Source organism: Lepidochelys olivacea (assembly GCF_965140295.1).
Source record: "Lepidochelys olivacea isolate rLepOli2 genome assembly, chromosome: 11".
Lineage (NCBI taxonomy): Eukaryota > Metazoa > Chordata > Testudines > Cheloniidae > Lepidochelys > Lepidochelys olivacea.
In genome coordinates, this window is record NC_140421.1 from 55,382,430 (window position 1) to 55,410,020 (window position 27,591).

At 42.6% G+C, this 27,591-nt stretch overlaps 1 protein-coding gene across 2 annotated transcripts in view; it reads right to left on the reverse strand.

The window, feature by feature from the left end:
* LOC311528654 (uncharacterized protein) overlaps positions 1–27,235 on the reverse strand; it is a 29,873-nt gene extending 2,638 nt beyond the window's left edge. The window contains exons 1-2 of one of the 2 annotated variants that reach the window (XM_084643930.1): positions 27,043–27,235; positions 6,299–6,593 (exon numbers count right to left, since the gene is read on the reverse strand). In XM_084643930.1, coding sequence (XP_084500056.1) covers positions 6,299–6,593; positions 27,043–27,055 — 308 coding nt within the window. In that variant the 5' untranslated portion in view covers positions 27,056–27,235. The remainder of the gene's footprint in view (positions 1–6,298; positions 6,594–27,042) is intronic. The other variant, XR_014713658.1, reaches the window with a different exon arrangement.
* Positions 27,236–27,591: the final 356 nt, after the last annotated feature.

Sequence of the window (27,591 nt, forward strand, 5' to 3'; positions counted from 1 at the left end):
AAAGAAAAGGAGTACTTGTGGCACCTTAAGTCTCTAAGGTGCCACAAGTACTCCTTTTCTTTTTGCGAATACAGACTAACACGGCTGTTACTCTGAATACTGGATATGGTTAGTCTATGCATGAACTGTTACATAAATGGTATTATTTAAAAGATAGGAAGAGTTTATCATTATTTCCTAAACTGTAAAGAACCTAGGGCCCTATTCTCATTTGGGAATAAGGAGTAATTCCACTGAGTAAGTAAGAGGAGAACCTGGCCCTGAATGTATCCTTCACTCTACAGAGTTTTAGTTTAATAGTCTGATTAAATGGTACTTTACCTTGCTGATGACAAAACCATGTGAACAACTTGTTGTTGTCGTTTAATCTTCTACCTTCAGTAAAAATAACTCAAAGATATTGTGACTATCTTTATACTCCTGATTTCACACATTCATTCTTTGTTTAAATGTTACAATTAAGGATTTTAATGTCCAGAGTATGACTGTTAATGTATATTTGTAATGGGGTCAGGATCAGGATGTCAGCTACTATAGGGCCAAAGACTGCCATTGGGTGGAATCAAAGGAAGGTCACGTCAGTGTAGTCCCAGATAAAACATAGTACACTCATCATGGACAAATTTGAATTGACCAAAAGAAGAGAAAATATTCTGTATCCAGTGTAGTCTTAGCCTCCTGGAATATGAGCAAACTGAATCCACACAAAGAGATAAAAGAACAACTCATTTTGAAATCTTACTATCGATGTGCAGTTCCATAGCTACAGTTATGCAGCTACCATGCTATAATGTGTTTCCTTCTGCACCAATTATGATTGCCATTATCATGATCCCCTCTGTTTCTTTGTGCTGTATCATCTTGAAGAACTTCCTGTGTTTACTTTTTGACAATGAACACTAATCCGTTTCTTTCTCTCTCTCTCTCTCTCTCTTTTTTTTTTTTTTTTTGTTCCTCCTAAAGGAAGGTTGAGAGCTGCATAATAGATGCATTTTAAAAATGGAGTCTCGGAGAGATGAGGTCAATCGGAAAGCATTAACGTCCTATGAAAGTGGTGAATTGTGTGTCTAGTCCTCATTAACTGAGATGAAGAAAACTGCTTTTATGGCACCCAGAGACATGACAATGAGGCTGGCTGATCTGCTGGTCTTCCAGCCAATTGATTGGCAGGCTCTAGTTTATTGAAAATTCAGTATTCAGGTTATTAAGAAGCACCTTTCTCCATTAATAAGAAAATCCTATCCTGGTAGAAAGGAGAGTCATTTATATTCTTATAGTCTGAAAGTAGGGAACTATGTGCCAGTCAGGGAAAAGGATGAGAAGTGGCAGCCTTAACAACTGGAGTTACACAACTGTGCTAGGAACAATGGATTAAACTACAACATAGAATTGAAATTATTCTGTTAATCAGCTCTGTGTGACCTTTTCTAATGCCTACAGCAGCTAATATAATATTTTATTGAAAAATAAGCCTTGTCTTGTTTCTGCAAGAATTTCTATGTGAGAGAAAAAAAGGAAATTCTCAAAAATTCTCAAAAAATCCTGCCCTTAACATACTGAGCAACACAACAGGGGAAGGAGCTGGACTTGCTCTGCAAAATTACCCTGAGTAATTGGTTTGTGGATGGTTAATGGGAAGTGGAGGAATTCATGTTGTTGTGCAACTTACTGCTCCATTAGAAGGAGCACTATATGCTCCCCTTGGGAGAACATATGCACAAAGGATTAAGGGAATAACCAAAGCCCCAAAATAGGAAATCAGGCCACAATATGCCACTAGGTGTGTTAGGACTCAATCCAGCAAATGCACTGAAGCATCTGAGTTGTCCTGTTGAATGGAGGGAACTACTCATGTACGTAAAGCAAGATATGGGTAAATGCTTTGCTGGATCAGGGTCTTAGTTATTTATTCATATTAACACTCAAGAACGATAGACTAAAACAATGCCTGGCTTCTGTGCTACAGTGCTGGGTGAGGAGGAAACCGCACCCTCTTCCTCCTGTACATAAGCAATCAGCAATTTGCTCTGTTTGTTCAGGTGCAGTTCATAAACCTCCTCTCATTTGTTCCCTAAATCTGACCGCATTTATGAATCAGGAAGGACACATATCTAACAGTGGAAACAAGGGGTGGGATTTTCAACAGCACTCTGAGCTGACCTAAATTTGCTCTCATTGAAATCAATGGTAAAACTCCTTTACTTAAATGGGAACAGAGGGAGGCCAATTCTGAGTGCTTTTGAAAATCCCCTCCAGATTGCTCTTGCACAAAGGGGCTCTGATTAACATTTTCTACTCTCAAGAATTTTTATTTATTTGAAAGAGATGCTGTGACAATGGTGATTGCATAATACACCAGGCTTGGTTATTGTAATTCCTTATATCTAGGAATGTAACCACTCGCCCCATCAAAGCTCCAACTGACACAAAATACAGCAGCCTGTCTGCTTAACAATGCAGGTTGCCATGAACACTTCATGTTAGTGGTCCACTCTCTGCACTGGTGCCCCACTGAATACAGTGTCCAGTCCAAAGTGTGTATGTGTCCAGATGTTCAACTGCCTCCCTGATGCTGTTCCTTGCTACTTGTGTAGTCACCCCTTCTTCGGTGATCACAACATCCCATGACAACCATGCAGCTTAGAGTTTAATGCCAGAAGGTACCACCAAATCCTCTAGTCTGACCTCCTGTATATCACCGGTCACTACACACTACCCAGCCACTTCCACACCAAGCTCAACACCAGAGTTAGACCAAAGTAGTATAGCCCTCAGGGACACAAAACTATTGCCTGCCACCGGCAGAGAACAGAAGGGACTGAGGTGTACCACTAGTGACCAAAAGGAAGAGGCTTGTGAGTACAGATGACAGAACTCTCACAAGGTATGCCTACACTAAAAGACCTGCGTGGCCCAGGTCTAGGGTTGCCGGGTGTCCGGTTTTCAACCAGAACGCCCGGTCGAAAAGGGACCCTCCCCAGCCCGGTGCAAATGAGCGAGTGGGGGAGAGTGGGGGACAGCGCATGACGAAGAGAGAGGGGGGATGGAGTGAGCAGAGTGGAGCCTTGGAGAAGGGGCGTGGCAAGGCTGTTCAGTTTTGTGCGATTAGAAAGTTGGGGGTCAGCTGACTTGGGCTCACAGGGCTCAGGGCTATAAAACTGCAGTGCAGATGTTCGTGCTTAGGCTGGACCTTGGCATCTGAGACTCAGCAAGGGAGGAGGGTTTCAGAGCCTGAGTCCTGCCCAAATGTCTACACTGCAAGTTTTAGACCTACAGCCCAAGCCTCACAAACCCGAGTCAGCTGACCCAGGCACTGAGACTCAGTGCTGTGAGATTTTTATCACAGTGTAGAAGTACCCAGAGGGGCTGGACCTAAACTTTGAGCTCACTCTGACAGAGACAAGAATGACCCTTGGAACTGCTGGCAAGCCTTATTTCTTCAATTTAGCTTTCTCTCAGTAATTTCTTCACACACCTGTACACTCAAAACCACACCCAGTCTTTCTCTCACCCACACACACAGTTATCAAAGAAACAACCCCCCACACCTACACACTAATCAAGCTGTTTCACTTACAGGCTCAGAAAAAAAGGAGAGAGAAATTGCATTTCTATTTTTAAATGCTGGTGAGGCATTCAGATCCTATGGGTTCAGATCTAGAAAGAAAGATGTCACATTTTTGTCTAATTTCTGTAGTAGATCATACTAGTCCTATCTGTATTTCTTCTGCAGACTGACTGACTAGTAATATTCTATACCACAGAGGGTGTCATATCATATTATGTGCAGAGACGATTAGAATGTTATTTGAATCCCAGTGGTGCTGAGAAATAATGTTTCATTTGTGAAAGTGTGTTTGATTGAGTTGTCAGTTTTGAGAGTTTAATGCCAGTTTGCTTCTTATGTTGATCACAAACTCAGGCAAACATAAATATTACACAGATTTTTTTTCTGTGTGTGTGTTTATGTGTGATATCTTAAAAAAGTAAAATAAACCTTTACTCCAAATATTATTATGTAATATTGATTCCATAAAAGAGGAACATAGGATCTGCTGGACACAGAATCTGCTGCAGAGATACACCTGCTTTCCCTACATTACTCTACCTACAAAACTCCCAGAAGAATCTGGAGGGATTGATTTCTGAGTAAACATTAATATATGCATCACTTAGGTAAATAATAAATGCAGGAGGATACAATTGTCCTTAGGCATTTGAAGGATGAATGACCCAGAAGGGCTACAGTGTACTTAGAGTAGTCTAAGGGCTTGTCTACACTACAAAATAAAGTCAACTTTATCTAATGTGACCTCGAGCCCCCAAATTAATGAGGTTGATTGTGCGTGGCCACACCATGCTCATTATCTCAATGGAGTGCGTCCTCACTAGCAGTGCCTGCATGATGGACAAAACAGTGCATCGTGGGTAGCTATCCCAAAGTGCAACTTGCCGCAGTTGTTTTGGGAAGTTTGTGCAATCCCTCATGGGAACAAAAATTGATGCAGGGGAGAATGGGAACATTGCATTGGCATCCCATGATGCACTGTGCTCCCTCCCTCACATCAACGGCAAACAACCCAGGTTTTCGCACCTTAAAACCACCATGTGTACACCATAACCCCAAAAGCATGGCGCCTGCTCAGTTGTGCACTCTTGCTGTGAGCCTCTCAAACACCTCGCACCTTCTTCTGCAGTATTTCCAGAGCCAAAGTAGGGTCTGCCGCATGGAATATAGTGATGTCCTGCAAGTAGCCGTGCTGCAAGCCATTGAAAAAAAACAATTCACAGTTGCTGCTGGCAGTCACAGAGCAGCTGCACTCTCCTGAGTGCCATTTCTGGTCCCATGAAACAAGCAGTGATGGGTGGGACCGTATCATTTTGCAGGTATGGGATGGTGAGCAGTGGCTGCAGAACTTTCGAATGAGGAAGGCCACCTTCCAGAAACTTTGTGCAAAGCTTTCGCCTGCCCTGCAGTTCAGCAACACAAAAATGAGAGCTGCTCTGACAGTGGAGAAGTGAGTGGCGATCGCTATTTGGAAGCTTGCAATGCCAGACAGTTACCAGTCAGCGGGGAATTAATTTGGAGTAGGTAAATCAACTGTGGGAGCTGCTGTGCTCCAAGTGTGCAAGGTCATTAATTGACTAATGCTACGAAGGGTAGTGAGTCTGGGAAATGTGCAGGACATTGCGGATGGTTTTGTTGCAATGGAGTTCCCTAATTGTGGTGGGGCGATAGATGACATGCATATCCCCATCTTGGCACCAGACCACCTTGCCAAAGAGTACATAAACCTCAAGGGATACTTTTCAATGGTCTTACAAGTGCTGGTGGATCACAGGGGGCATTTCACCGACATCAGCGTAGGATGGTCAGGAAAGGTTTATGACACATGTATCTTTAGGAACTCGGGTTTGTTCAAAAAGCTGCAATCTGGGACTTTCTTCCCAGACCACAAAACTAACATTGACACATTGAGATGTCTATAGTTCTCCTGGGGGACCCAGCCATGAAGCCACACACCGGCCATCTGGACAGCAGTAAGGAACGGTTCAACTATAGGCTCAGCAAGTGCAGAATGGTGCTTGAATGTGCCTTTGATCATTTGAGAAGGCGCTGGTGAGGTCTACTAACAAGGTTGGACCTTTGTGAGGAGAACATCCCCATGATTATAGCTGTCTGCTGTGTGCTCCGTAATATCTGTGGAAAAAAGGGGGGAAATATTCCGCGGGGGTGGGCAGTTGAGACAGATCTCATGGCAGCCATTTTTGAGCAGCCAGACACCAGGGCAATAAGAAGAGCACAGCAAGGGGCGCTGTGTATCTGTGAGGCTTTGAAAAGCTGTTTCAATAATGAGTCACCGTAATGCGAGCTGCTTGTCTGCATTGTGCTTTCCCAAACCTTCACCTGGCTTGTATCACTGTCCCTGTAAAGCCAATCCCTCCCCCAAGCCCACTGCTTCTACTCAATACAGAACATTTATTTCTCAAATCCATTTACTTTATTTGACAAACATAAGTAAAGAGGGAGAACAGAAATAAAATGTAACCTTGGGGAAAAGGGGTTGTAAAATTGGAACAGGAGAAACATTTTCAGCTGTGTAACATAACACCGCATTCCAGAACATCAAAGGTCTGTGAATGGGCACCTTCTGTTCCTTGTACCCACCCCCTGAGTTAAGTGAAATGGATAATGGACTTTATGCCCATGCCTCATGGAACACTTAGGGGAGGGTGATTCTGGGCCAGGCAATGCTGGCTGGCTGTCCACCAGGGTCTGCAGAGGGACTCTACCCACCTGCTTCTGTTCTGCAGTTCAACCAGACGCCTCAACATGTCTGATTGGTCCCTCATAATCTGAAGCATCTCATCCTGCACTGCACGCTCTTGCTCATTGGAAGCTTTCCTGCTCTCCATGTCCATGTCTAACTTCTCAAACAGTGAAATCCTCCATGCTCTCCGCTCTGCGTCAGCTGTCCTGGAGGCATTCATTATCTCAGTGAACATGTCCTCCCGCGTTCTCTTTCTCCTCCTTCTAATCAGCGAAAGTCTGCTTTCAGGTGTTGACGACACGCCGAAGGACACATTCCCAGCTGTCAGTCATGGGGAAAAATAAAGGAGCCATTGTACATGAATGAAATGTTTCCATAGCAAGGCCATTTTCATTTAAAAAAAACAAAAACTATTACATTAGGTGCAAGCCATAATGTAATCAGAATCCACAACCATTCACTGTGCCATTTTGCTGTCCCAGCCATGGTGAGTATGCCCTCCCTCCCCCCAGGGTCATGGGTGACCACACTTTTAATGACGTTTATGGGAGGCTCATGTCGGGAGCAGAGGTAGCTAGTCAAACAATGGCCCTTCCCCATAGCACCATGGGAAACTGTTTACAAACGGGGCGGGGGAGGGAATGTTTTCACTCCCAAATTGCGGAATCTCTCATGTGGGGCCCCAGTCCCCTATCAGCCACTTTAAACTTCTTGCCGACCCATGCTGAGCACGGTAAAGGCACATTAGTGGCCGCGTTCTTTGGCGATGTGGAATGTGGGGGGCTGGGGTGGGTCTACATGCCCTTTTTTTCCCATGTAAGAGCACTTTTAATGAGAACTTCCCCGTTTCCCCTAGGCGACCATATGTGATATCAGTCTCCTGAGGGTAACAGAAGCAGAAAAGAAGGAGATGCTGCAACCGTCTGGGTATAGACTCAATCCGTATGCTACTATGCTGTGTACCACAATGCCAGCAGAATTAATTCAGGAGTTGCGTGGGAAAGTGTCTTACCATGGTGGAAGAAATAAGGATGCCCTGCCCAGAAACCTTCTGCAAAGGATTGCAGAGTACCTCCATGAAAGTTTCCTAGAGATATCCATGGAGGATTCCTGGGCTATCCCAGTCCACATAACAGTCTTTTCCAGAGGCCACCCTCTGCATAGCTGGAGTGGCCTCTTGTAAGCAGAAAACCACAGCACCTCGCTTTTTCTTCACAGTAAACATGCAATCCCACCGAATGTGTGTGCATGCTAAAGTTTAACTTTGATTTGAGCGACCATGATGTCCTGCGACCCACAGGGCTCCAGGGTTCAAAATATTTCCTGGCTCTTGGGGAGAATGGATCTACCGCTCGCCTGTCTCCCATTACCCTCCTCATCATCTTCCTCATCCACCATATTGTCGTCCTCATTGTCCCTAGACTCACACACCTGTGGTGTGTCCACATTGCGTGTGGAGGTGCTGGTAGAGTCACCCCCGAGAATCGCATGCAGCTCGTTGTATAACCGGCATGTGTGGGGTTCAGGTCCAGAATGACTGTTCGCCTCCCTTGCCTTTTGGTACGCTTGGCGAAATTCTTTTATTTTCACATGGCACTGCTGTGTGTCCCTCGTGTAGCCCTTCTCCCCCGTTCCATGAGCGATCTTTGCATAGATGTCAGCCTTTCTTCTGCTGGATCGGAGCTATGCCTGAACAGACTCTTCTCCCCACACAGCGATGCGATCCACCACCTCCCGTGCAGACCAGGCTGGAGCGCATTTGGGGCGTGTAGTCTCCATGATCAGCTGTGGTCAAGCTGGCACACTCCCAATGCTGATCAAACAGGAAATGGAAAATCAAAATTTTCCGGGGCTTTAGCAGGGGAGGGGCTGTTTCCTGTGTACCTGGCTGCAGTGCAGCAGAGTTAAAAATGATCTCCAGAGTGGTCACAGATGAGCATTGTGGGACACCACCTGGAGGCCAATTAAGTTGAATTACACAATGCTGCATCTGCACTACCTCGCAGTCAGCCCATGAAAATCGAACTAAGTGCTACGCTTCTCGCAGAGGTGGATTACAGAAGCGACATCAGAGGTGATTTAGGTCGACATAAAGGACCCAGTAGTGTAGATACATACATTAACAGGTCGACTTAAGGTGGCTTCCTTCGACCTAACTCTGTAATGTAGACCAGGCCTGAGAAGGGTTGGGGGACGGGGGAGGAGCCACAAGCAACTCAATATAATTAACCAAAAGAAGCTGAATACCGGGGGGTGGGGGGAAATCATGTCAGTGACTATTAAATAGTCTCTCAAGGGAAACAGTGAAAGTCAAATTGTTTGAGTCATTTAAAACTGGCCTAGAGAAAGCTCTCAAGAATATCCTGGGTGCCTTATCATGGCCCCAATTCAGGAAACACTTAAGCACCTAATAAAATTTAACATCACTAGGATTCAAGCATATAGTTTGCTGATTAAGGACAAGTTTACTTACATGCTTGAAATTAAGCACATACTGAAGTTTGCTGAATCTGGTCCTATATGAGCCCAAACATCATTACACCATCTAGCCTAGAAATTAGACGGGTAACAGACCCTACAATATTAGACCAGCCTGTCTAACTTCCTTCCAGTACATGATTATTCTCTAGACAATAAATTTAATACCTCTCCCATTTCTGTCTAACCATACGCGTCCCAATTTTGACACAGGAGAGTGTAACAAAATGGTCTGCTCCGTTCAGGGCCAGGTGGCCTGGGGTCATCCATCCCTGTTCTGAGGCAGAGTCACTTTAAGAAAAGGTATTTGAGCCTAGTAGAGGGGATTAGCAGACCCAGCTGGGAAGGGGTCAGGTGACTGCCTGATGAGCATCTGCTCTCTATAAGGCTGAAAGGTCTCAGTCTCAGAGGGAGAGCTATAGGAAGTGGACTGGGTTCTGTGGCAAGCCCTAGAGCAGTGGGACTCCCAGGCAGATGGTCAGTTGGAGGACTGGGGAAGACCTAGCTCAGGAAAAATTAGCTGTTGAATTTATGTTGAACTGTTTTACTTTACTGAAGATTATTGGTGTTACTAATAAAGGGTGCTCTGAAGGAAGGGTCTCTGGGCATGGTGTTTAATCCTTTCTGGGCTGGGGACATAAGCTATCACCCTACATAGAGATTTTCATGCTTGGGGTTGTTTTGTGAGACACAAAAGCCCTATGATAAGGAAACTTTTTCTGTTTAAGAAAATGAGGTGAAGGAAAATCTGGCTAGAAGGAATTTCCCTTCAGTGGGAAGGTACTGCAATTTATATAAATATTAAACTGCTTTAAAAAGACTCCTTAGTAAATATCATGAAAATCTAACAGTCAGTGTAATTCAGAATTGACAAACTCAAGGTAAGAGGCAAGATCCCTAACCTCAAATGAGACTATTGAGCAACAAAATGTCTGAAGGTAACCAAATGGCAAGTGATAATGAAACATCAGGTTGGTCATTTTTCAAACCCTGGTGGCTTTTTTTTTGAGGGGGAGTGGGGTTGGCAGAATACCATCACATCACTTATATATACTGATGGAGTTAAGGGGAAATATATTCACCCCTTTAACACTGACTATAGTGCACATTTGGCTTATGTGCTATAAGCTGATGAGATAGCAATGTCAGTGGTATCTACACCTGCAATTTTGGATCTCTATTTTGCCATTTTATTAATTTTTTTAAAGAGAAGACTTTCCTGAAATGCAAGAACACTACTACTACCTGGGATTTATTTAAACCAGTCATGTTTGCTTCGCCCATTACCTGCAAGCCCCCTTGGCTATCCTAGGAAAAATGTGGCTTCAGAAATTATTTACTTTCTTAGATATTCCTGTTATGATCAAAATATTTGTCCTACAGAAACAACTATAAAAGGACAAGCACATGTGGTGTCAAAAATGTATTCTCAGGAAACAGACTGATGTCTATACTGTAGTATTTAATAAAACTGTGGGAGAGGTAGTTAGGAGCAGGGCGGGCTCTAGGATTTTTGCCGCCCCAAGCAAAAAAATTTTTGGCTGCCCTCGCTTTTTTTTGTGCCCCCCCACCCCGGCTCTTCCCCAACTCCGCCCCTTCCCCACCCTTCCCCAAATCCCCAGCCCCGCCTCCTCCCCTGAGCGTGCCACAATTCCCCCCCCCCTTTGCTTCCTGCAGCTCCCCCCCACTGCAACCCTCCGCTCTAGCTCCCCTCTGCTCTGTGTGCTCCCCTGAACACGCCGCCGCTCGGCTTCTCCCCCCTCCCTCTCACGTGAGGGAGAGGCAGCGCATTCAGGGGAGCAGGCGGAGTGGAGGGGAGGGGGGGGAGCTCAGGAAGTAATGGGGGGGTAGAGGAACCGCTCCCCGCCCCAGCTCGCCTCCGCTCCACCACCGCTGCCTCCCCCGAGCGCACCACCACTCAGCTTCTCCTCCCTCCCCCACAGGCTGGCCGCACCAAACAGGTGTTTGGCGTGCAGCCAGCCTGGGAGGGAGTGAGGAGAAGCGGAGCAGCGGCCCGCGCGCTCAGGGGAGCAGGCGGAGGCGAGCTGGGGCAGCGGGGGCACATTTCTAGGGGCGGCATGGCCGGCACCAGAATGCCGCCCCTAGGTCTGCGCCGCCCCAAGCACCTGCTTGTTTTGCTTGTGCCTAGAGCCGGCCCTGGTTAGGAGAAATTAATTCAGCAACTGAATGTAAGACTGTTTCAACAGTGCACACAATCAGAGTCTTAACTTGCCCTGTGTTCATACTCAGAATTCTCACTGACATCCATCATCACTCTCATTGAACCAAAGTCCTAGATCATTAAAATCAGGAAAAGATTACAGTATAGCCCATCTAAAATACACAAGCTTAACCTAAATAATCCAAGCAGAGGAGTTTTTAAAAAGGCAGTTTTTGCAGGGGAGAAGTGTTATTTCATGTGGAAAGCTAATGTTGCCATGGAAATGATGAACTTCTGAGTCAAACTCAGAACACTTCATTATTTTAACCAAGGGTAGAATTTTGCAATTTTCATCACTAAAATATGCAAAAACTTCTCATGAAATGAAAGCTGGAAGTTTTACACCAGCTCTAAAAATGAGCGATCATTAAAATAAGGGTCTGATGCTCTCTCAGTTTACAGTGGTTTTGGACAAAATATTTAGTAGCTATTGACAAAATGTATCAAAGATTGGAGCAATGCATCCATTCTTTAGAATCTGGGAAGCTCATGCAGCTGCAAAGGGATGAATAAAATTAATATACAAGTAATCAAATGTAACCAAAAAGTGCATGCAGATAAATTAAAAAAGATTCAAGCTTCATTTCACTAAATAGTAATTGACTAACTGCATTCATTACTACTGATTTATATTTTGAGCTATTGATGTTAGATTCTCTATGATAGTATGACTTGCTATCATTCAGAATAAAAAATATCAATGCTCTCAATTTATTGTATCTTTGCTCCAAGACACACACAAAGGATAATGCCAAAGATTTTCTAGATAAAGGCTGTAGTTCTTTAAAGCATCATTTACTTATATCCATAATACAAACAAAGAATAAGTTTCCTATACAATAAAGGCCTCATTAAAACCATCTCCCTTGCACTAATAACGGATAAAAAAAAGAAAGAAAAAAGCTGTCCATTGTTGGGGTATACCAGACTTCTCAGCCAGCAAAACAAGCAGTCAGCAGGTGGTCTAGGAGGAGCCATACTCTACATTCAAACCAGGGAGGTCCAGCCTGACATGGCTAGCCAGTCATGGCCCACAGACTTCAGTAGAGAAGCTGTATTCTACTTCAGTCAGCAGTGGTGTTAGCAAGCAAGCTTCAGCACTGTTATACAGCCCAGGTGTTGGGCTATGGTCACTCTGGCCTTCAGTATGTTCTGCATGAAATTGTCGCCATTGTTTCACCTGTACCTCACAGAGTGCTGCATCTTTTATTTTTTATCAGACCAACCTGTGCAACCTTTTGCATCAGCAGATAAAATGTTCAACAAGGAAGAAAGAGTTTGACTAGTCATGCAAAGCCTAATACCACTTTAAACATCTCCCTGTGTAGGTCTACAGTCCTTAAACCTTTCAATCTCTTCACTTGTTCTGTTCTTTGAAAGTCCTATGGCGATGGGAGAAAAGTGACGGGAACAGGGAGAGGATGCTGCCGAGGGTCTTTAGCCACAAACCTGCACAGAGGCAGGGTGAGAAGGGAAAAATAAAGCTGAGCAGCTTCAATCAGCAGCAGACCAAAAGGACTCCAAACCTTTTTGTGTTGGACGAGTTGAACTCTGCACACAGCACACAATTTAATGGTACCACCCATGTCTGGAATGCAGGTGAGACACTGGTAGTGATCAGTCCTGGACAAATACTGAAAAGATGGGCTGAACTCTTCAATAAGATTCTGACCTGCTCAAATACCATGTCAGCTTCAACACTGGATAAGAACTATCTGAGAACTAAGGAAAGTTGTCAGGCAAATGTCAAAAGGCAAAAGAGTGGGTGCAGATGGTATTCCTGTTGAGATATTCACTGCATTGACATTTTTGGGGGGTGGGGGAGCTTAGAAATATATACTTCTTTTTTGACTAGTCCTTCCATTACAGTGGGGACATATCAAGGCAGGCATTGAAAGCTTATGTTAGCCATGGGGCTGAAGTAGCTTTTACTGAGCAGTTTCACAGCTTGGATGGAATTCCTTGCCTTCACCCCAAACAAAGATACCCAGAACATCTAATTGGCATGACCTTTGGGTCTGAGTTTGGACCACAGTGCAAATTACTTCACCATTATTCTGTGGTATCTTATTTGTTCCCCTGTTAAACGGGAAATAACAGATGCTTTTATAGACCTGAAGTTTCTGTTCCTGTGTATACAATGAGGGTTTCTGAGACAAAACTATTTTGGTATTTTATCAAGAGCTGACAAACAGTGATTTACTGAAACCTAGACAGTTGCACTGTATGGGGACAACACTGAATGTTCATGCCATCCACTGAAAATAGGTTAGGGACAGCTTCCAGCTGTTAGTCTATATTGCACTGGATGCTACTAGCAAGCACACATCATGAAATGATGGGTTTCATGATTCTAAGGAAGGGAAGTAGGGAGAGCACTGGAATATGAACAATGGACTTCAGAAAAGCAGACTTTAACAAACTCAAAGAAATGGAAGGTAAGGTCCTATGAGAAAAAGCATAGATCCTCTATTTAATGGAGAAAGAAAGTTAATAACTGGTGATATCAAGAAGGCTGAGGTGTTAATGCCTATTTTGCTTCTAAATAGGTTAATAGCGTGGAGATACTCAACACAATTAATATTAACAACAAGGGGGAAGGAACACAAGCCAAAATAGGGAAAGAACAAGTTAAAGAATATTTATATAAGTCAGATGTATACAAGTCAGCAGGGACTAATGACATTCATTTTACGGTACTTAAGGAACTAGCTGAAGTAATCTCAGAACCACTAGCAATTATCTTGGAGAACTCATGGAGGACAGGTGAGGTCCCAGAGAACTGAAGAAGAGCAAACTTTGTACCTATCTTTAAAAAGGGCAACAAAGAGACTACAATGAATGATAGACCAGTAAGCTTAACTTCGATACCTAGAAAGATACTGGAACAAATTATTGAACAATCAACTTGTAAGCTCCTATAGTACAACAGGGTTATAAGAAATAGTCAGCATGGATCTGCCAAGAACAAATTGTGCCAAACTAACTAATTTCCCTCTTTGACAGGGAACTGACCTAGTGGATAGGGAGAATCTGTAGATGTAGTTCCATGTGACATCCTCATAAGCAGAAATGTGGTCTAGATTAAATCACTATAAGGCGGGTGCCCAGCTAGTTGAAAGGGTAGTTATCAATGGTTCACCATCAAACCGGAAATGTGTATCTGGTCGCCACCTCCTGGGGGTCTTTCCTGGGTCCAGTACTATTCAATATTTTAATTAATCATCTGGATAATGGAATGGAGAGTATGCTTATCAGATTTGCAGGTGACATTAAGCTGGGAGCAATTACAAGAACTTTGGAGGACAGTGTTAGAATTCACAGCAACCTTGACAAATTGGAGAATTGGTATAAAATCAATAAGATGAAATTGACAATTGATAAGACAATTGCAAAGTACTACACTTAGGAAGATAAAATCAAATGCACAACTAAAAATTGGGGAATAACTGGTTGGGTGGGAGTACTGCAGAAAAGGATCTGGGGGTTATAGTGGATCACAAATTGAATAAGAGTCAGCAATGTGATGCAGTTGTGGAAACGGCTAATATAATTCAAGGGTGTAATAACAGGAGTGTTGTATGTAAGACACAGGAAGTAAATGTCCTGCTCTACTTGACATTGGTGAGGCTTTGGTTGGAGAATTGTCTAATTTGGGGTACCACACTTTAAGAAAGGTATGGATAAATTGGAGAAAGTCCAGAGGAGAGCAACAAAATGATAAAAGGTTTAGTGAACCTCATCTATAAGGAAAGGTGAAAGAAAATGGGCATGCTTAGTCTTGAGAAAAGAAGTGATCATGGACTCCCTTACCTTTTAATGATGTTTTATCCAACATATTTTTCTGTGTATTCCAATGCTTATCAGTAACATTGGGCCTGCTTAGTACTGACATATGAAACCCTTAGGGAAAATTCAGGTGTTGTAAGAAGTAAAACTAGCCAGAAAACTAAAAAATAAATATTAAAAAAAAAGTTTGTTGAAGAATGGCAAAAAAATATTCCCCACAATTTATCATATAACTTTTTCTCCATGTTTTGCAAAATGTAGTAGGAAATGAGTAGTGGGTCAGTAACTTTCTTTTCAGTTAGTATACAATAAATATGCAAACTTGGCATTTGTTTCAATAAATGTTTCCCCCCTCCCCAATGAGACATAAAACAGATATCCTAGCATATGAGTTCACTAAAGCAGCTTTTTTTTTTTTATAAGGGTAGGAGTATAAATCCCAGTAATAAAGAAAATTTCAACTTGGGAAATTACTGTGACCTACCCATATTTTCCTTCTACTTTCAACAGACAAAAAAATCTTGTTCACTTTCTCTCCTAAAATGCTGCTATATATGGCGCTATTAATTAATTATTACTTTTTCTCTGATGCATTAACAGAAACTGAGGGTTATAGCAATAAACTAAGCAACCTCTTCCCATGTGAACTGGAAAGATGACAACTAGTAGATATAATGCCTGAAGTCACAGGTTAAGTGCCATGAAGATTGAGTTGGGCCTCTCTCCCTCCATTATGATCTTTGATCTCTTCTAGGGGTCTAGAGTTTGAAAATGGGTGCTTTTCAGGGCTGGCCCACAACATTTTGGCACCTGAGGCAGGGAGCTCAAATGACGCCCCCTCACTTGGGCCAAAACTTTGAAAGGTCTCAGTTCTGTCTTCTTCCTGTTCTATTCTTCTCATGGATACTGCTCTGCTACCTACCCCAATAAAGGAGACCTAACAACTTAAAATGCCTTGTTCAAAAATTTTAAGTAATACTTACATTTGCTGTTCAGGCGTTTGAAAGTTAACTTTCCTTGTCTGCATAGTAAACACTGGCATTTTTATCTGTTTGAATAATCAAAGTGGTGCTTTCGGAGCCTTCTTGGTTGCAAAGATTTGAACTGCTTCCTGCTGAAGGCCCACAGTCTGGGCCAGCTCATGCTCTATTGAGATGGCTGCAAGGCCGACCAGCCTCTCCTGTGTCATTGTGGAGCGTAGATGTGTTTTTATGAACTTCAGCTTGGAGAAGCTGCATTCTCCACTGTCAACTGTTACAAGAAGTGTTAGAAGTATGCACAGAGCAACAAAAGCATTTGGAAAGAGGGTGGTCATCTTATCTGTGCTCAGATATTCCAGAACAGCCTTTGGAGTTGATCCTGCTGAAATGTATCTTGAAAGGGATTTCAGTTCATCACCTAAACCACTCACATCAATATCACGCATGTCATCATGTGTCAACACTGTCTCTAGTGCCCTGCATTGCTGGTGTAGGTCTTCAGGTATAGTGAGGAGTTTGGGAATATCATACAACATCCCAAATATACTGCTGTGTTCCTTGAGCTGCATGAAACGTTCTTCAACTGACTGTATTGCACAATCTAGCACCTGGTTAAAGAATTCAACTTTGAATTGTTGTTTTGGGTCTCTTATGGGATTCTACTGTGCCTCGTAGTCAAAATGTCTTCTTTTTTGGTGACTCTTGTATTCTTGAATGGGTAGGAAAATAGCTTCAGTGTGAAGTTCCTCTGCCAACTTCTTTGCACTCTACAAAACGTTTTGAAATCCCTCATCTGACCAGTAAGACTGTAGGTATGACTTTGCTTTGTCCAGTTGTTCCATTGCTCCAGATATATCAAGGTCAACACCTTGGAGTCTCTTGCTTACAACATTTATTTCAAACGGTATGTCATGCCACAACACTAAGCCACACGGAAATTTGAAGTTATGTATGTTTCTGGTGATTTCGTTTCCCTCTGCCACTGTACTCCCATGAATAGTTCCTGTCATAGCATTATCGTCCATAATGGCAACTGTGGCATCATCTATCTTCCCAATTTGGTGTTTGATAGGCTTTATTGCCTCCACTCGACTTTCCCATTGTGTGGCACTCAGTGGTTTCAGTGTCAGAGAGGATGTTCCCAGATGTTGCTTCAAAATTTGCCATTGATGAGTTGATGCAGAGAAAAATACAGATGCTTTGAATTACATTAAAAAATTCAGCAGTCTCACTAGAAGCTGATGCTGCATCACTGATCACCAAGTTCATTGAATGAGAACTGCATGGGACAAAAAAAGCTCGAGGGTTTAACTCTCGGATCTGTGTCTGCACTCCTCTGTTCTTTCCTCTCATGTTGGCACCATTATCAGAGCCCTGACCTCTCATGTCAGCTATCGCAATTCCCGTATCTTCCAGCTTTTTAAGAAGCACATTTGTCATACCAGCTCTTGTAGTATCATCACTGTCAATAAATTCTAGAAAATGCTCTCTGACAGTCACCATTGCAGGGACATTGTCACTAGGTTCTGTTGTTGTTATGAAATGCATCATTAAAGTCATTTGTTCCATATGGCTGATGTCAGATGTGCAGTCCAGAATAACAGAGTAATAACTTTCTGACTTCAGATCTGCCACACTCTTCTCTTTGACTTTTGTTGCCAGTAACTGTATGATCTCATTTTGAATTGTTTTTCCAAGGTAGTGATGTGTGTACATTTCTTGGGTGGTGACTCTTCTTAGATGCTCCCAGAGTACAGCATCAAACTCAGCCACCAGCTCCACAATTTTAAGGAAGTTTACATTGTTTGGCACATACAGCTGATCTGAAGTGCCATGCAGAGCTAGGTTTTGGGTAGCAAGCATTCTCAACATGGCAATGAGCCTTTTCAGAACATTTTGCCAGTAAAGAGACTCTGATGCAATCTTCTCTTGATGCTGATCATCTATGGTGGCCTTTAACCTTAGTCTCATCTCTTTCCACCTATGGAGTGCTCTCTGGTGATTTGCTGCCTTCTCATGGCATGCCAGATTTCTAGCCAGATTTTTCCAGACCTTTGTTCCTGTAGGCCTCAATGTGGCTGGAACATTAGACTAGAAGAGTTTGCAATAAAAACAGTATGCAGCATTCTGGGTTTTTGAGTAAATAAGCCATGGCCTCTCCACTTTGTCACCATTGGGGATTTCATGCCAGTGATGTGTTGGATGGGAACTTCTATTTTCATTGTCTTTGGGTAACATGAAGTTTTTCACCTGCTGTGGCCCATGCAGTACAAGGAAGTCCCTTAGGCTACTGCTCAAGTGGATCCACAGTCCTGGATCATCTAGACTTAAGGAACTAAACTCAATAGCAGCTGTTTCTTGCACCTCCACCACAGTCTTCTCTGATCTACACTTTTCTTCAGGAATGTGCGTGGTTACATCCATTTGAGATGGAGATACCGATGCTGCAGTAGCTGCCAGGCCACCTGCACTCCGACTAACTGGAAGATCAGGCATCTTCTCACCACTCACATCCTCATTGGGGCCGGAAGGCTCACCGTGAACATTTGTGTCTATGTATCTCAGGAGAGCTCCTTCCTGCTTAGATAGAAAAGCTTCCGTTGCGTTCTTTCTTTTTCTGAATGCTGCCCCAGAGGGGTGTTTTCTTCTTTCACTCATGGCTGCTGTTCTGTGCAAACTATAGTGGCTCTCCCCACTCAGTTGAAGGGGACAAATAAGCAGGCTGGTAGAAGGGCCTGAGTGAGGGAAAATATCAGCTTCTTAAGGGCCTAACTGGCTCCTACTACTTCACTTGTCTGCCTGTTCTCCTTAAGTGGGTTCAGGGAAGCAGCAGGAAACAGGAAGCTCCTTGAGAAGCTGGTGTTAATCAGTTCAGGCTCCTGGGAGTACTAGAGAGGTATATAAGAGGCTCCTCCTCCTCTCTCTCCCTGCAGCTCCTGCTGCTTTCTGTTATTCCCTCTCACCTCTTCTCCTACCTGCCTTTTATGTCTCTTGTGCCCTCCTTCCTCCAGCACAGCACTCCACCATCTCTGTGCATCTAGAGCAGAGAGAATACATGTGCACCAGGAGCAGACACAATTTTCTACACTCTGGGTCCTAGTGGCGCCCCCTGCCCCCGCTCTCCCTTCCCCCAATCTGCACCTGAGGCAGCTGCCTCATGGTAAGGCCAGCCTTGGTGCTTGTTTTGTAACAACAAAGAAGTCCTACTGGAATTTTGCTACATATACTATAGATCACAGTTGTTTTGATTTGTTCTGTTCTGTCTTGTTTAATAAAGGAAGTTTTTACATTGAAGGGTGATTCTATTCACCTTGTTTATTCATAGGTTTTTATGTTTGGGGTTTTTTTTACATCAGTATAAAAACTGTACTTGTATTTCTAAGGCTCTAATGGACACACGTCTTCGTGTTGTCTCTTCCCTTTCATATTTTATAGTTAAATTTTCATTTTCCTATCTGAAGCACTCAGGCCTCGGTGTTTGCTTTGTTCTGAATGTCACTTTGTACCAATAACATTCAGAGAGCATTTCTCTGTAAAGGTCATATACCCAGACTGCAGGTGGCAGCGGTAAATCCATAGAAGGTTGCAGAATCCTATCTGTAAATGGATCAAAATAAACCAATGTGCAATTGTTTCCCTTGACTGGAAATTGCTTTATATTGATTGACACACTCGTCCCCTGCTATGACATCCACAATGACATTAGGGTTGATGCCAATCAGTATTGTGCGCCCTATTCCTAGTGTAATTATTTTGTTTATCTTTGCGTATGTAACAAGATTTTATAAACTTTAATACTTCATTGTAAATTCACACATTCATAATGAGAAAAAAAAAAGTTTTAAAAAGTCCCTTTGTATGTTAGCCCAAACCATAAGCCTCACTTTGGCTATATCTGAAATATGCAATTTTAAATATATTTTAGAGAATAAGGAGGAGGTTTATGCAACCTGAGTTTTTGGTCATTTTCAGATACGTTATGGTTTGAATCTCAGACCCATAGGTTCAGATTCTGACCTCAGTTACAGCAGTATAAAATAGAGCTGGTCTGAATTTTTTTTTTTCTGTGCAGAAATGTTCAATGGAAATGTTCACATTTTTGACAAATACTTAACAAAACGTTTTCATCTGAAAAACCGCAAACCAAAAGAATTTTCCATGGAAACCAGATGCTTTTCATAAAAAAATCATTTTGTCAAACCTAATTTTCAGCTAAAACCCAATTTCGACAAAAAAAATTCAAGGAGGCCTAGTATAAATCCACAGATGCCAGTATAAATGAGACTGGAATCTGGCCATCATCTGTATTGTAGTATGGATTATGCTCTGAAAGTTTCATACATGCTGGTGGTGGTGGTGTGTAGCAATAACTCACATTATAAATCTAATAATGAACCAATGGTAATACCCTTTCACTTTCTGTACAGTGTATAATGTGCTTTTTTTGTGAAGATTTGGAAATGCTTTATAAACATTAATTGAGTCACACAATAGTGTGGTGAGATAGGTCATTATTATTATCCCTATCCTATGGATGGAAGAAACTGAGAAACACTTCAGAGTGAATCAATCGCAAACAAGTTCACACTACATTTCAGAAGTAGAACCTAGCATCCCTGACTCCCCAATGCATATACAATAAGTGAATAGTATTAGTATTGTTCTTGTATTTAGATTTAAAGTAAACTATTTCTTCAAAACAAGTAAATATTCTAGGTGAAATCCTAGTACCACTAAAGTCATTAACAAAACTTCCATTGACTTCAACAGAGACAGGACCTCACCCTCCTCATCCAAAGCTGTCCAAAAACATACATAGTCTACACAGTATCCACATGCACAGAAAGATACAGTCCCTGCTTAAAGAGTGTACAACCTCACTTGCAGCCAATTCTCTTTTAATCTTTAAAGGCAGCAAGGTTGACTCCTCAGTAAAATAACTTAGTGGTACAGATATATAACTCATAGAGAGACAAATTCTGGTACATTTGAATACAATGAGAGACTATAACCCCTCACCAAAATCTGAAGGTTAAAAAAGCAGTTAGCTACAATCATCTAGCAATGGTAATAGGTATATGAAATACCTATGGGGGAAAGGTAATTCTGCTGCTTTGATAAAATAAGAACAATCTGAATTTCAGGCTCCACTTCTTCCTGCTGCCTCAAGCTTTGTTGCAGGGGTTCTCTGTTGAAGTGAACAGTGTTCTCCAAGAACCAGATGTAGCTCTGGGAAGTACGTATGCAGTGATGCAGAAGCAATCTTATGCTCTACTTCCATAGTTATCTCAGTTAACTATAAAAATACATCATTGCAGAAGAGAGTTGGTATTTCACCTCTGCAAGTGTGGTTCACCTACAACAGTAATGTATGACAGCACATCTGGAAAATACTGATCATTTCAACACAGAGGCACTGCAATGAAGTGAAAAGTCCAGACTTTCAGTCCAGATTTTCCAAGACTTCTAAAGGGCTTAGGCCCACTCATAATATCTGTGCAATTTTTCCTTTTAAAGAAAATCACCACTAATGGCAACTTACCACCGTGAGAGCTCTTCGCATGCAGTTACGTTTTAGACAAGTTATTGTTACCACTGTTTGACCTGGGCCACACGAATAGGTATTACACACACAACATTAATAATGTACACATTATATCATATATGAAGATTAGGGAGTGATGCTAAATTGTATAACTGTGGATTGTATTATGCTTTTCCCAGAATGCTATCCGCTCTTGTTCACTCCCACTAAACTAGGGTATATGCCATAACACTTTCTAACAGTTGAACTCAGCTCTTGGCACAGATAAACACAAAACCTCTCAGAAACAAGATTCATGAATAGTATGTTTTGGTGCAGTTACAAGGTGCCTCCACGTCCCATTGACACCTGGAATATAGTATACAAATAATAATAATAATAATAATTAATAATTATTAATAAGAAAGGGACAGGAAAGGACAGAAAAACTAGATAAGGAATTTGTATGAATTGATAGCTTGAATTCTGGGTGACATGTAAGGGGATTACTAGCTTGTAAACAGGCCTATTATAAATGCAGGTAGTCTTAAATGCATATTTTTAAAGCAGACCTCCTATGCAAGGTGAATGCTATGAGGCTGCTTCCTGGAAAGGGTTGTACATAGGTCTCCTTTTTGTGTTATACTATTTTATCTTTGACTAATACACTAACAAAACTTGGCTATTTGGTCTCTCAAATATTTTTAATATTGAACCATAAGTGTAGTCAAGTACTTGTCTATACCTAGTTGACAATGTAGGCCCTTTTATGATTCAGACTTTAGTGTTTATATAAGAACATATTCTCTCTCCCAGTTCAGTTTTTCTTTTTTATTTGAACCTCCAACATGGTTCCCTCTGCCTGTGATGATCTTTTTTGATGAAAATGATTATGATGTCCCAAAGTTAATGTTTTATGTAATCCATGTAGGATCAAGTAGTAGGAGAAGGTGTACTAAGTAGGTACAAGTTCAAATATATATACTTATAATATATATAAGTGTTTTAGAACAAAGAAAAACAAAAATCCTACCAGGCAGAACAATACTACAAACATTTTCCCCTCAATTCGTGTGTGTCTGGGCAGGGGAGGGGCATGAAGAGCCTTCTCTTCCTACTTGCCATGAAAGGCTGGGGAGGAGGTTTGGAACTAAACAGACACTTCTGGAGCCGGCTGACCATGAAAAGGGAAGTATTACACTCCTATCTGCCAAGCCCTGGTGAATCATCTGGGGCTCTGAGGCCTTGTCTACATGGAATTAAAAACCCTCAGATGGCCCAGGTCATCTTATTTGGGCTCGCGGGGCTGAAAAAACAATGTGTAATGTTCAGGGTTGGGGAGGAGCTTGAGCTCTGGGACCTGTGAGGGTGGGACCTGTGAAGGAAGAAGTGGTTCGGGACTATTTAGAACAACTGGACATGCACAAATCCATGGGGCCGGATGCGTTGCATCCGAGAGTGCTAAAGGAATTGGGGGATGTGATTGCAGAGCCATTGGCCATTATCTTTGAAAACTCATGGCGATCGGGGGAAGTCCCGGAAGACTGGAAAAAGGCTAATGTAGTGCCAGTCTTTAAAAAAGGGAAGAAGGAGGATCCTGGGAACTACAGGCTGGTCAGCCTCACCTCAGTCCCCGGAAAAATCATCGAGCATGTCCTCAAGGAATCAATTCTGAAGCACTTAGAGGAGAGGAAAGTGATCAGGAACAGTCAGCATGGATTCACCAAGGGAAAGTCATGCCTGACTAATCTAATTGCCTTCTATGATGAGATAACTGGCTCTATGGATGAAGGGAAAGCAGTGGACATGTTATTCCTTGATTTTAGCAAAGCTTTTGACACGGTCTCCCACAGTATTCTTGTCAGCAAGTTAAAGAAGTATGGGCTGGATGGATGCACTACAAGGTGGGTAGAAAGTTGGCTAGATTGTCGGGCTCAAAGGGTAGTGATCAATGGCTCCATGTCTAGTTGGCAGCCAGTATCTAGCGGAGTGCCCCAAGGCTCGGTCCTGGGGCTGGTTTTGTTCAATATCTTCATTAATGATCTGGAGGATGGTGTGGATTGCACCTTCAGCAAGTTTGAGGATGACACTAAACTGGGAGGAGTGGTAGATACGCTGGAGGGTAGGGATAGGATACAGAGGGACCTAGACAAATTGGAGGATTGGGCCAAAAGAAATCTGATGAGGTTCAACAAGGACAAGAGCAGACTCCTGAACTTAGGACGGAAGAATCCAATGCACCGCTACAGACTAGGGACCGAATGGCTAGGCAGCAGTTCTGCAGAGAAGGACCTAGGGGTGACAGTGAACGAGAAGCTGGATATGAGTCAACAGTGTGCCCTTGTTGCCAATGGCATTTTGGGGTGTATAAGTAAGGGCATTGCCAGCAGATCGAGAGACGTGATCGTTCCCCTCTATTCGACATTGGTGAGGCCTCATCTGGAGTACTGTGTCCAGTTTTGGGCCCCACACTAGAAGAAGTATGTGGAGAAATTGGAGAGAGTCCAGCGAAGGGCAACAAAAATGATTGGGGTCTGGAACACATGACTTATGAGGAGAGGCTGAGGGAACTGGGATTGTTTAGTCTACGGAAGAGAAGAATGAGGGGGGATTTGATAGCTGCTTTCAACTACCTGAAAGGTGGATCCAAAGAGGATGGATCTAGATTATTCTCAGTGATAGCAGATGACAGAACAAGGAGTAATGGTCTCAAGTTGCAGTGAGGGAGATTTAGGTTGGATATTAGGAAAACTTTTTCACTATGAGGGTGGTGAAACACTGGAATGCGTTACCTAGGGAGGTGGTGGAATCCACTTCCTTAGAAGTTTTTAAAGTCAAGCTTGACAAAGCCCTGGCTGGGATGATTTAGTTGGGATTGGTCCTGCTCTGGGCAGGGGGTTGGACTAGATGGCCTCCAGAGGTCCCTTCCAACTCTGATATTCCATGATTCTATGATTCTAATCCCAGAGCATGGGCTCCAGCCGAAGCCCAAATGTCTAGACAGTGATTTTTAGCCCCTCAGCCCAAGCCGAGCAAGCTTGAGCCAATTGACCCAGGCCAGCTGTGGCCATGCCTACGGAACTTTTATCCCTGTGCAGAAAGAACGGGAGTACTTGTGGCACCTTAGAGATTAACAAATTTATTAGAGCATTAGCTTTCGTGGGCTACAGCCCACTTTATCGGATGCATAGAATGGAACATATAGTAAGAAGATGTGCTACCAGCATAAACACCACCCTATACCAGAAACCTACTGACCGCTGTACTTACCTACATGCCTCCAGCTTCCATCCAGGACACACCACACAATCCATTGTCTACAGCCAAGCTCTAAGAGACAACCGCATTTGCTCCAATCCCTCAGACAGAGACAAACACCAACAAGATCTCTATCATGCATTCTTAAAACTACAATACCCACCTGATGAAGTGAAGAAACAGATTGACAGAGCCAGAAGAGTACCCAGAAGTCACCTACTACAGGACAGGCCCAACAAAGAAAATAACAGAATGCCACTAGCCATCACCTTCAGCCCCCAACTAAAACCTCTCCAACGCATCATCAAGGATCTACAACCTATCCTGAAAAATGATGCCTCACTCTCACAGATCTTGGGAGACAGGCCAGTCCTCACTTACTAACAGCCCCCCAACCTGAAGCAAATACTCACCAGCAACTACACACCACACAACAAAAACACTAACCCAGGAACCTATCCTTGCAACAAAGCCCGTTGACAACTCTGTCCACATATTTATTCAAGTGACACCATCATAGGACCTAATCGCATCAGCCACGCCATCAGGGGCTCATTCACCTGCACATCTACCGATGTGATATATGCCATCATGTGCGAGCAATGCCCCTCTGCCATGTACATTGGCCAAACTGGACAGTCTCTACACCAAAGAATAAATGGACACAAATCTGACATCAGGAATCAAAACATACAAAAACCGGTAGGAGAACACTTCAACCTGTCTGGCCACTCAGTAAAAGATTTAAGGGTGGCAATTTTGCAACAGAAAAGCTTCAAAAACAGACTCAAATGAGAAACTGCATGAGCTTGAATTAATATGCAAACTAGTTACCATTAACTCGGGTTTGAAAAGAGACTGGGAGTGGCTGGGTCATTACAAATATTGAATCTATTTCCCTAAGTTAAGTATCCTCACACCTTCTTGTCAACTGTCTAAATGGGCCATCTTGATTATCACTTCAAGAGTTTTTTTCTCCTGCTGATAATAGCTCATCTTAACTAATTAGCCTCTGACAGTTTGTATGGCAACTTCCAACTTATCTTTATGTATATAGATATCTATATCTATATCTTCTTACTATATGTTCCATTCTATGCATCCGATGAAGTGGGCTGTAGCCCAGGAAAGCTTATGCTCTAATAAATTTGTTCGTCTCTAAGGTGCCACAAGTACTCCTGTTCTTTTTGTGGATACAGACTAACGCGGCTGCTACTCTGATCCCTGTGTAGATGTACCCTGAGAGTCAGGCTGGATTCTTTTCATCTTGTGCATATAACTAATGATAAAGGTTCTGTAAGTCTAAACAGGTCTTTATTTATAACCATGCAAACTCATCATTTTCACATTATGTCCTGTGTGACTCCTGTGCAAGGCCATTGACTCCAGTAACTTAGTAAACAATTCTATGGATGATGCAAAACAAACAAATACCAATGGAATCCTTAGCTCGCTCTGTTGTAGTTTCATTCTATTGTGCTAACAGGAATGACTAACACTAAGCAGATACAATCCTAATATTCATAGGATGAAATTCACCCAGCTGCAGAGAGCCAGCACAAGGGTTGAAGCGGGATTGAACTGAAGCATAATCCTGTGTTAACACCCTGCACTGGAGAGAACTTCATCAAGAGAAAATAGATCAGCTGAGTTAAGCAGATGCCATGTTTATGTTATCACTTTTCAGAATAGAACTACACATGTAAATCTGCCTTTCATCTTCTTTCATTACCAAAATGCCGGTTAGGTCCCATAATTAGGAACCCCCCATACCTCCCCGCCACACACACACCACCTTTAATTGACTTTCCTACAAGATATTAACTATGTCACTCAACAGAATGGAAAAAGCTTACATTCATATATTGCCACAATGGCTTGAGACTCATGAGAAAAATTCACAGCGAAAGAAAATTATTATGTTTGCCAGCAAACCCTTCTCATTTTTAAAGTGAACTGCAGTCCCTTCAGAAGTCAGCCACATGGCTGCTTTTAAGATACAGTGCAGCCTAACTGCACAGCAAGATATTCTTTTTGATAATTCACAGTAAAAATATATGCCAAAGTACCTGGGTGGCATGTGGCAAAGAGGCTGACACTGGAAGGAGGGAATGGGAGGTTGTTTACGAGGGAAAGAAATGCTCAAATCAGGTGCAAAACTCATCTAACAGTAGGAATACTTGTAACATTAACAAGATTTACTGACAGATTCCATCTGTGCCTTCCCACCAAACAAGGTCACTCAGTCAGATCCTAAGGAGCCTAATGAGCAAAGTGCCAAGTCTCTGGAGTGATAATGGAGGTTTACTCTGACTTACACCTCAGGCACTGGCAATATTTTTAGTACTGAAAAATAAAATAAGGTAGAGAAAAAGGTCACACTTTTTATTGAGCCAATCCACCTTGAGAAATAGCAGGGTATATGTGCATGCCTAGATTTTTTTTTCCCTTCCTGGTGATTCACATCTCATTATCCTCTCTTTCTTTAACGTGGTCCTTAAGGAATTTCAATGCCTTTACCTTGGTCATTCATTTCTCAGCTGCATCTTGGCTAAAAGATCTCCTGTTGAGTGGCATCACACCCATTCATTTCTAAGGGCAGCAACGTCAATGGCATGTGCTGTGGCTTTTCATCTGGCGACAGAGAAGCTTTGTCCATGAATAGGTTGCCATCCATGGGAACATTGTTTTGGGAACTCTAGTCTGTCATACTCCTAGCAAGCTCTTGGAATTATTAACCTAGAGTAAAGGTACAAAGGGCACAGGCAGTGATTAGAAATGTGCACACACTCTGCCAAACCATCAACAACCTTGCCTTCTATATTTGCATAATCTCCCAATACAGATATTCCATTACAGACTATCTGATCATTAACGTAATGAGTACATTTAGATCTAGTAATGTTTATCTAGCATTTTGTTAACACAAGATCTGACAAACAGCCACTACTAAATGTTAATGTACACTGTGAAACGCTACCGCCAGGAAACCTAACATACTTAATAGCACAATAAATATAGGATAGGCATGCCTCTAATGCAGCCCTAATGCAGCCCTAATGCAGCGTG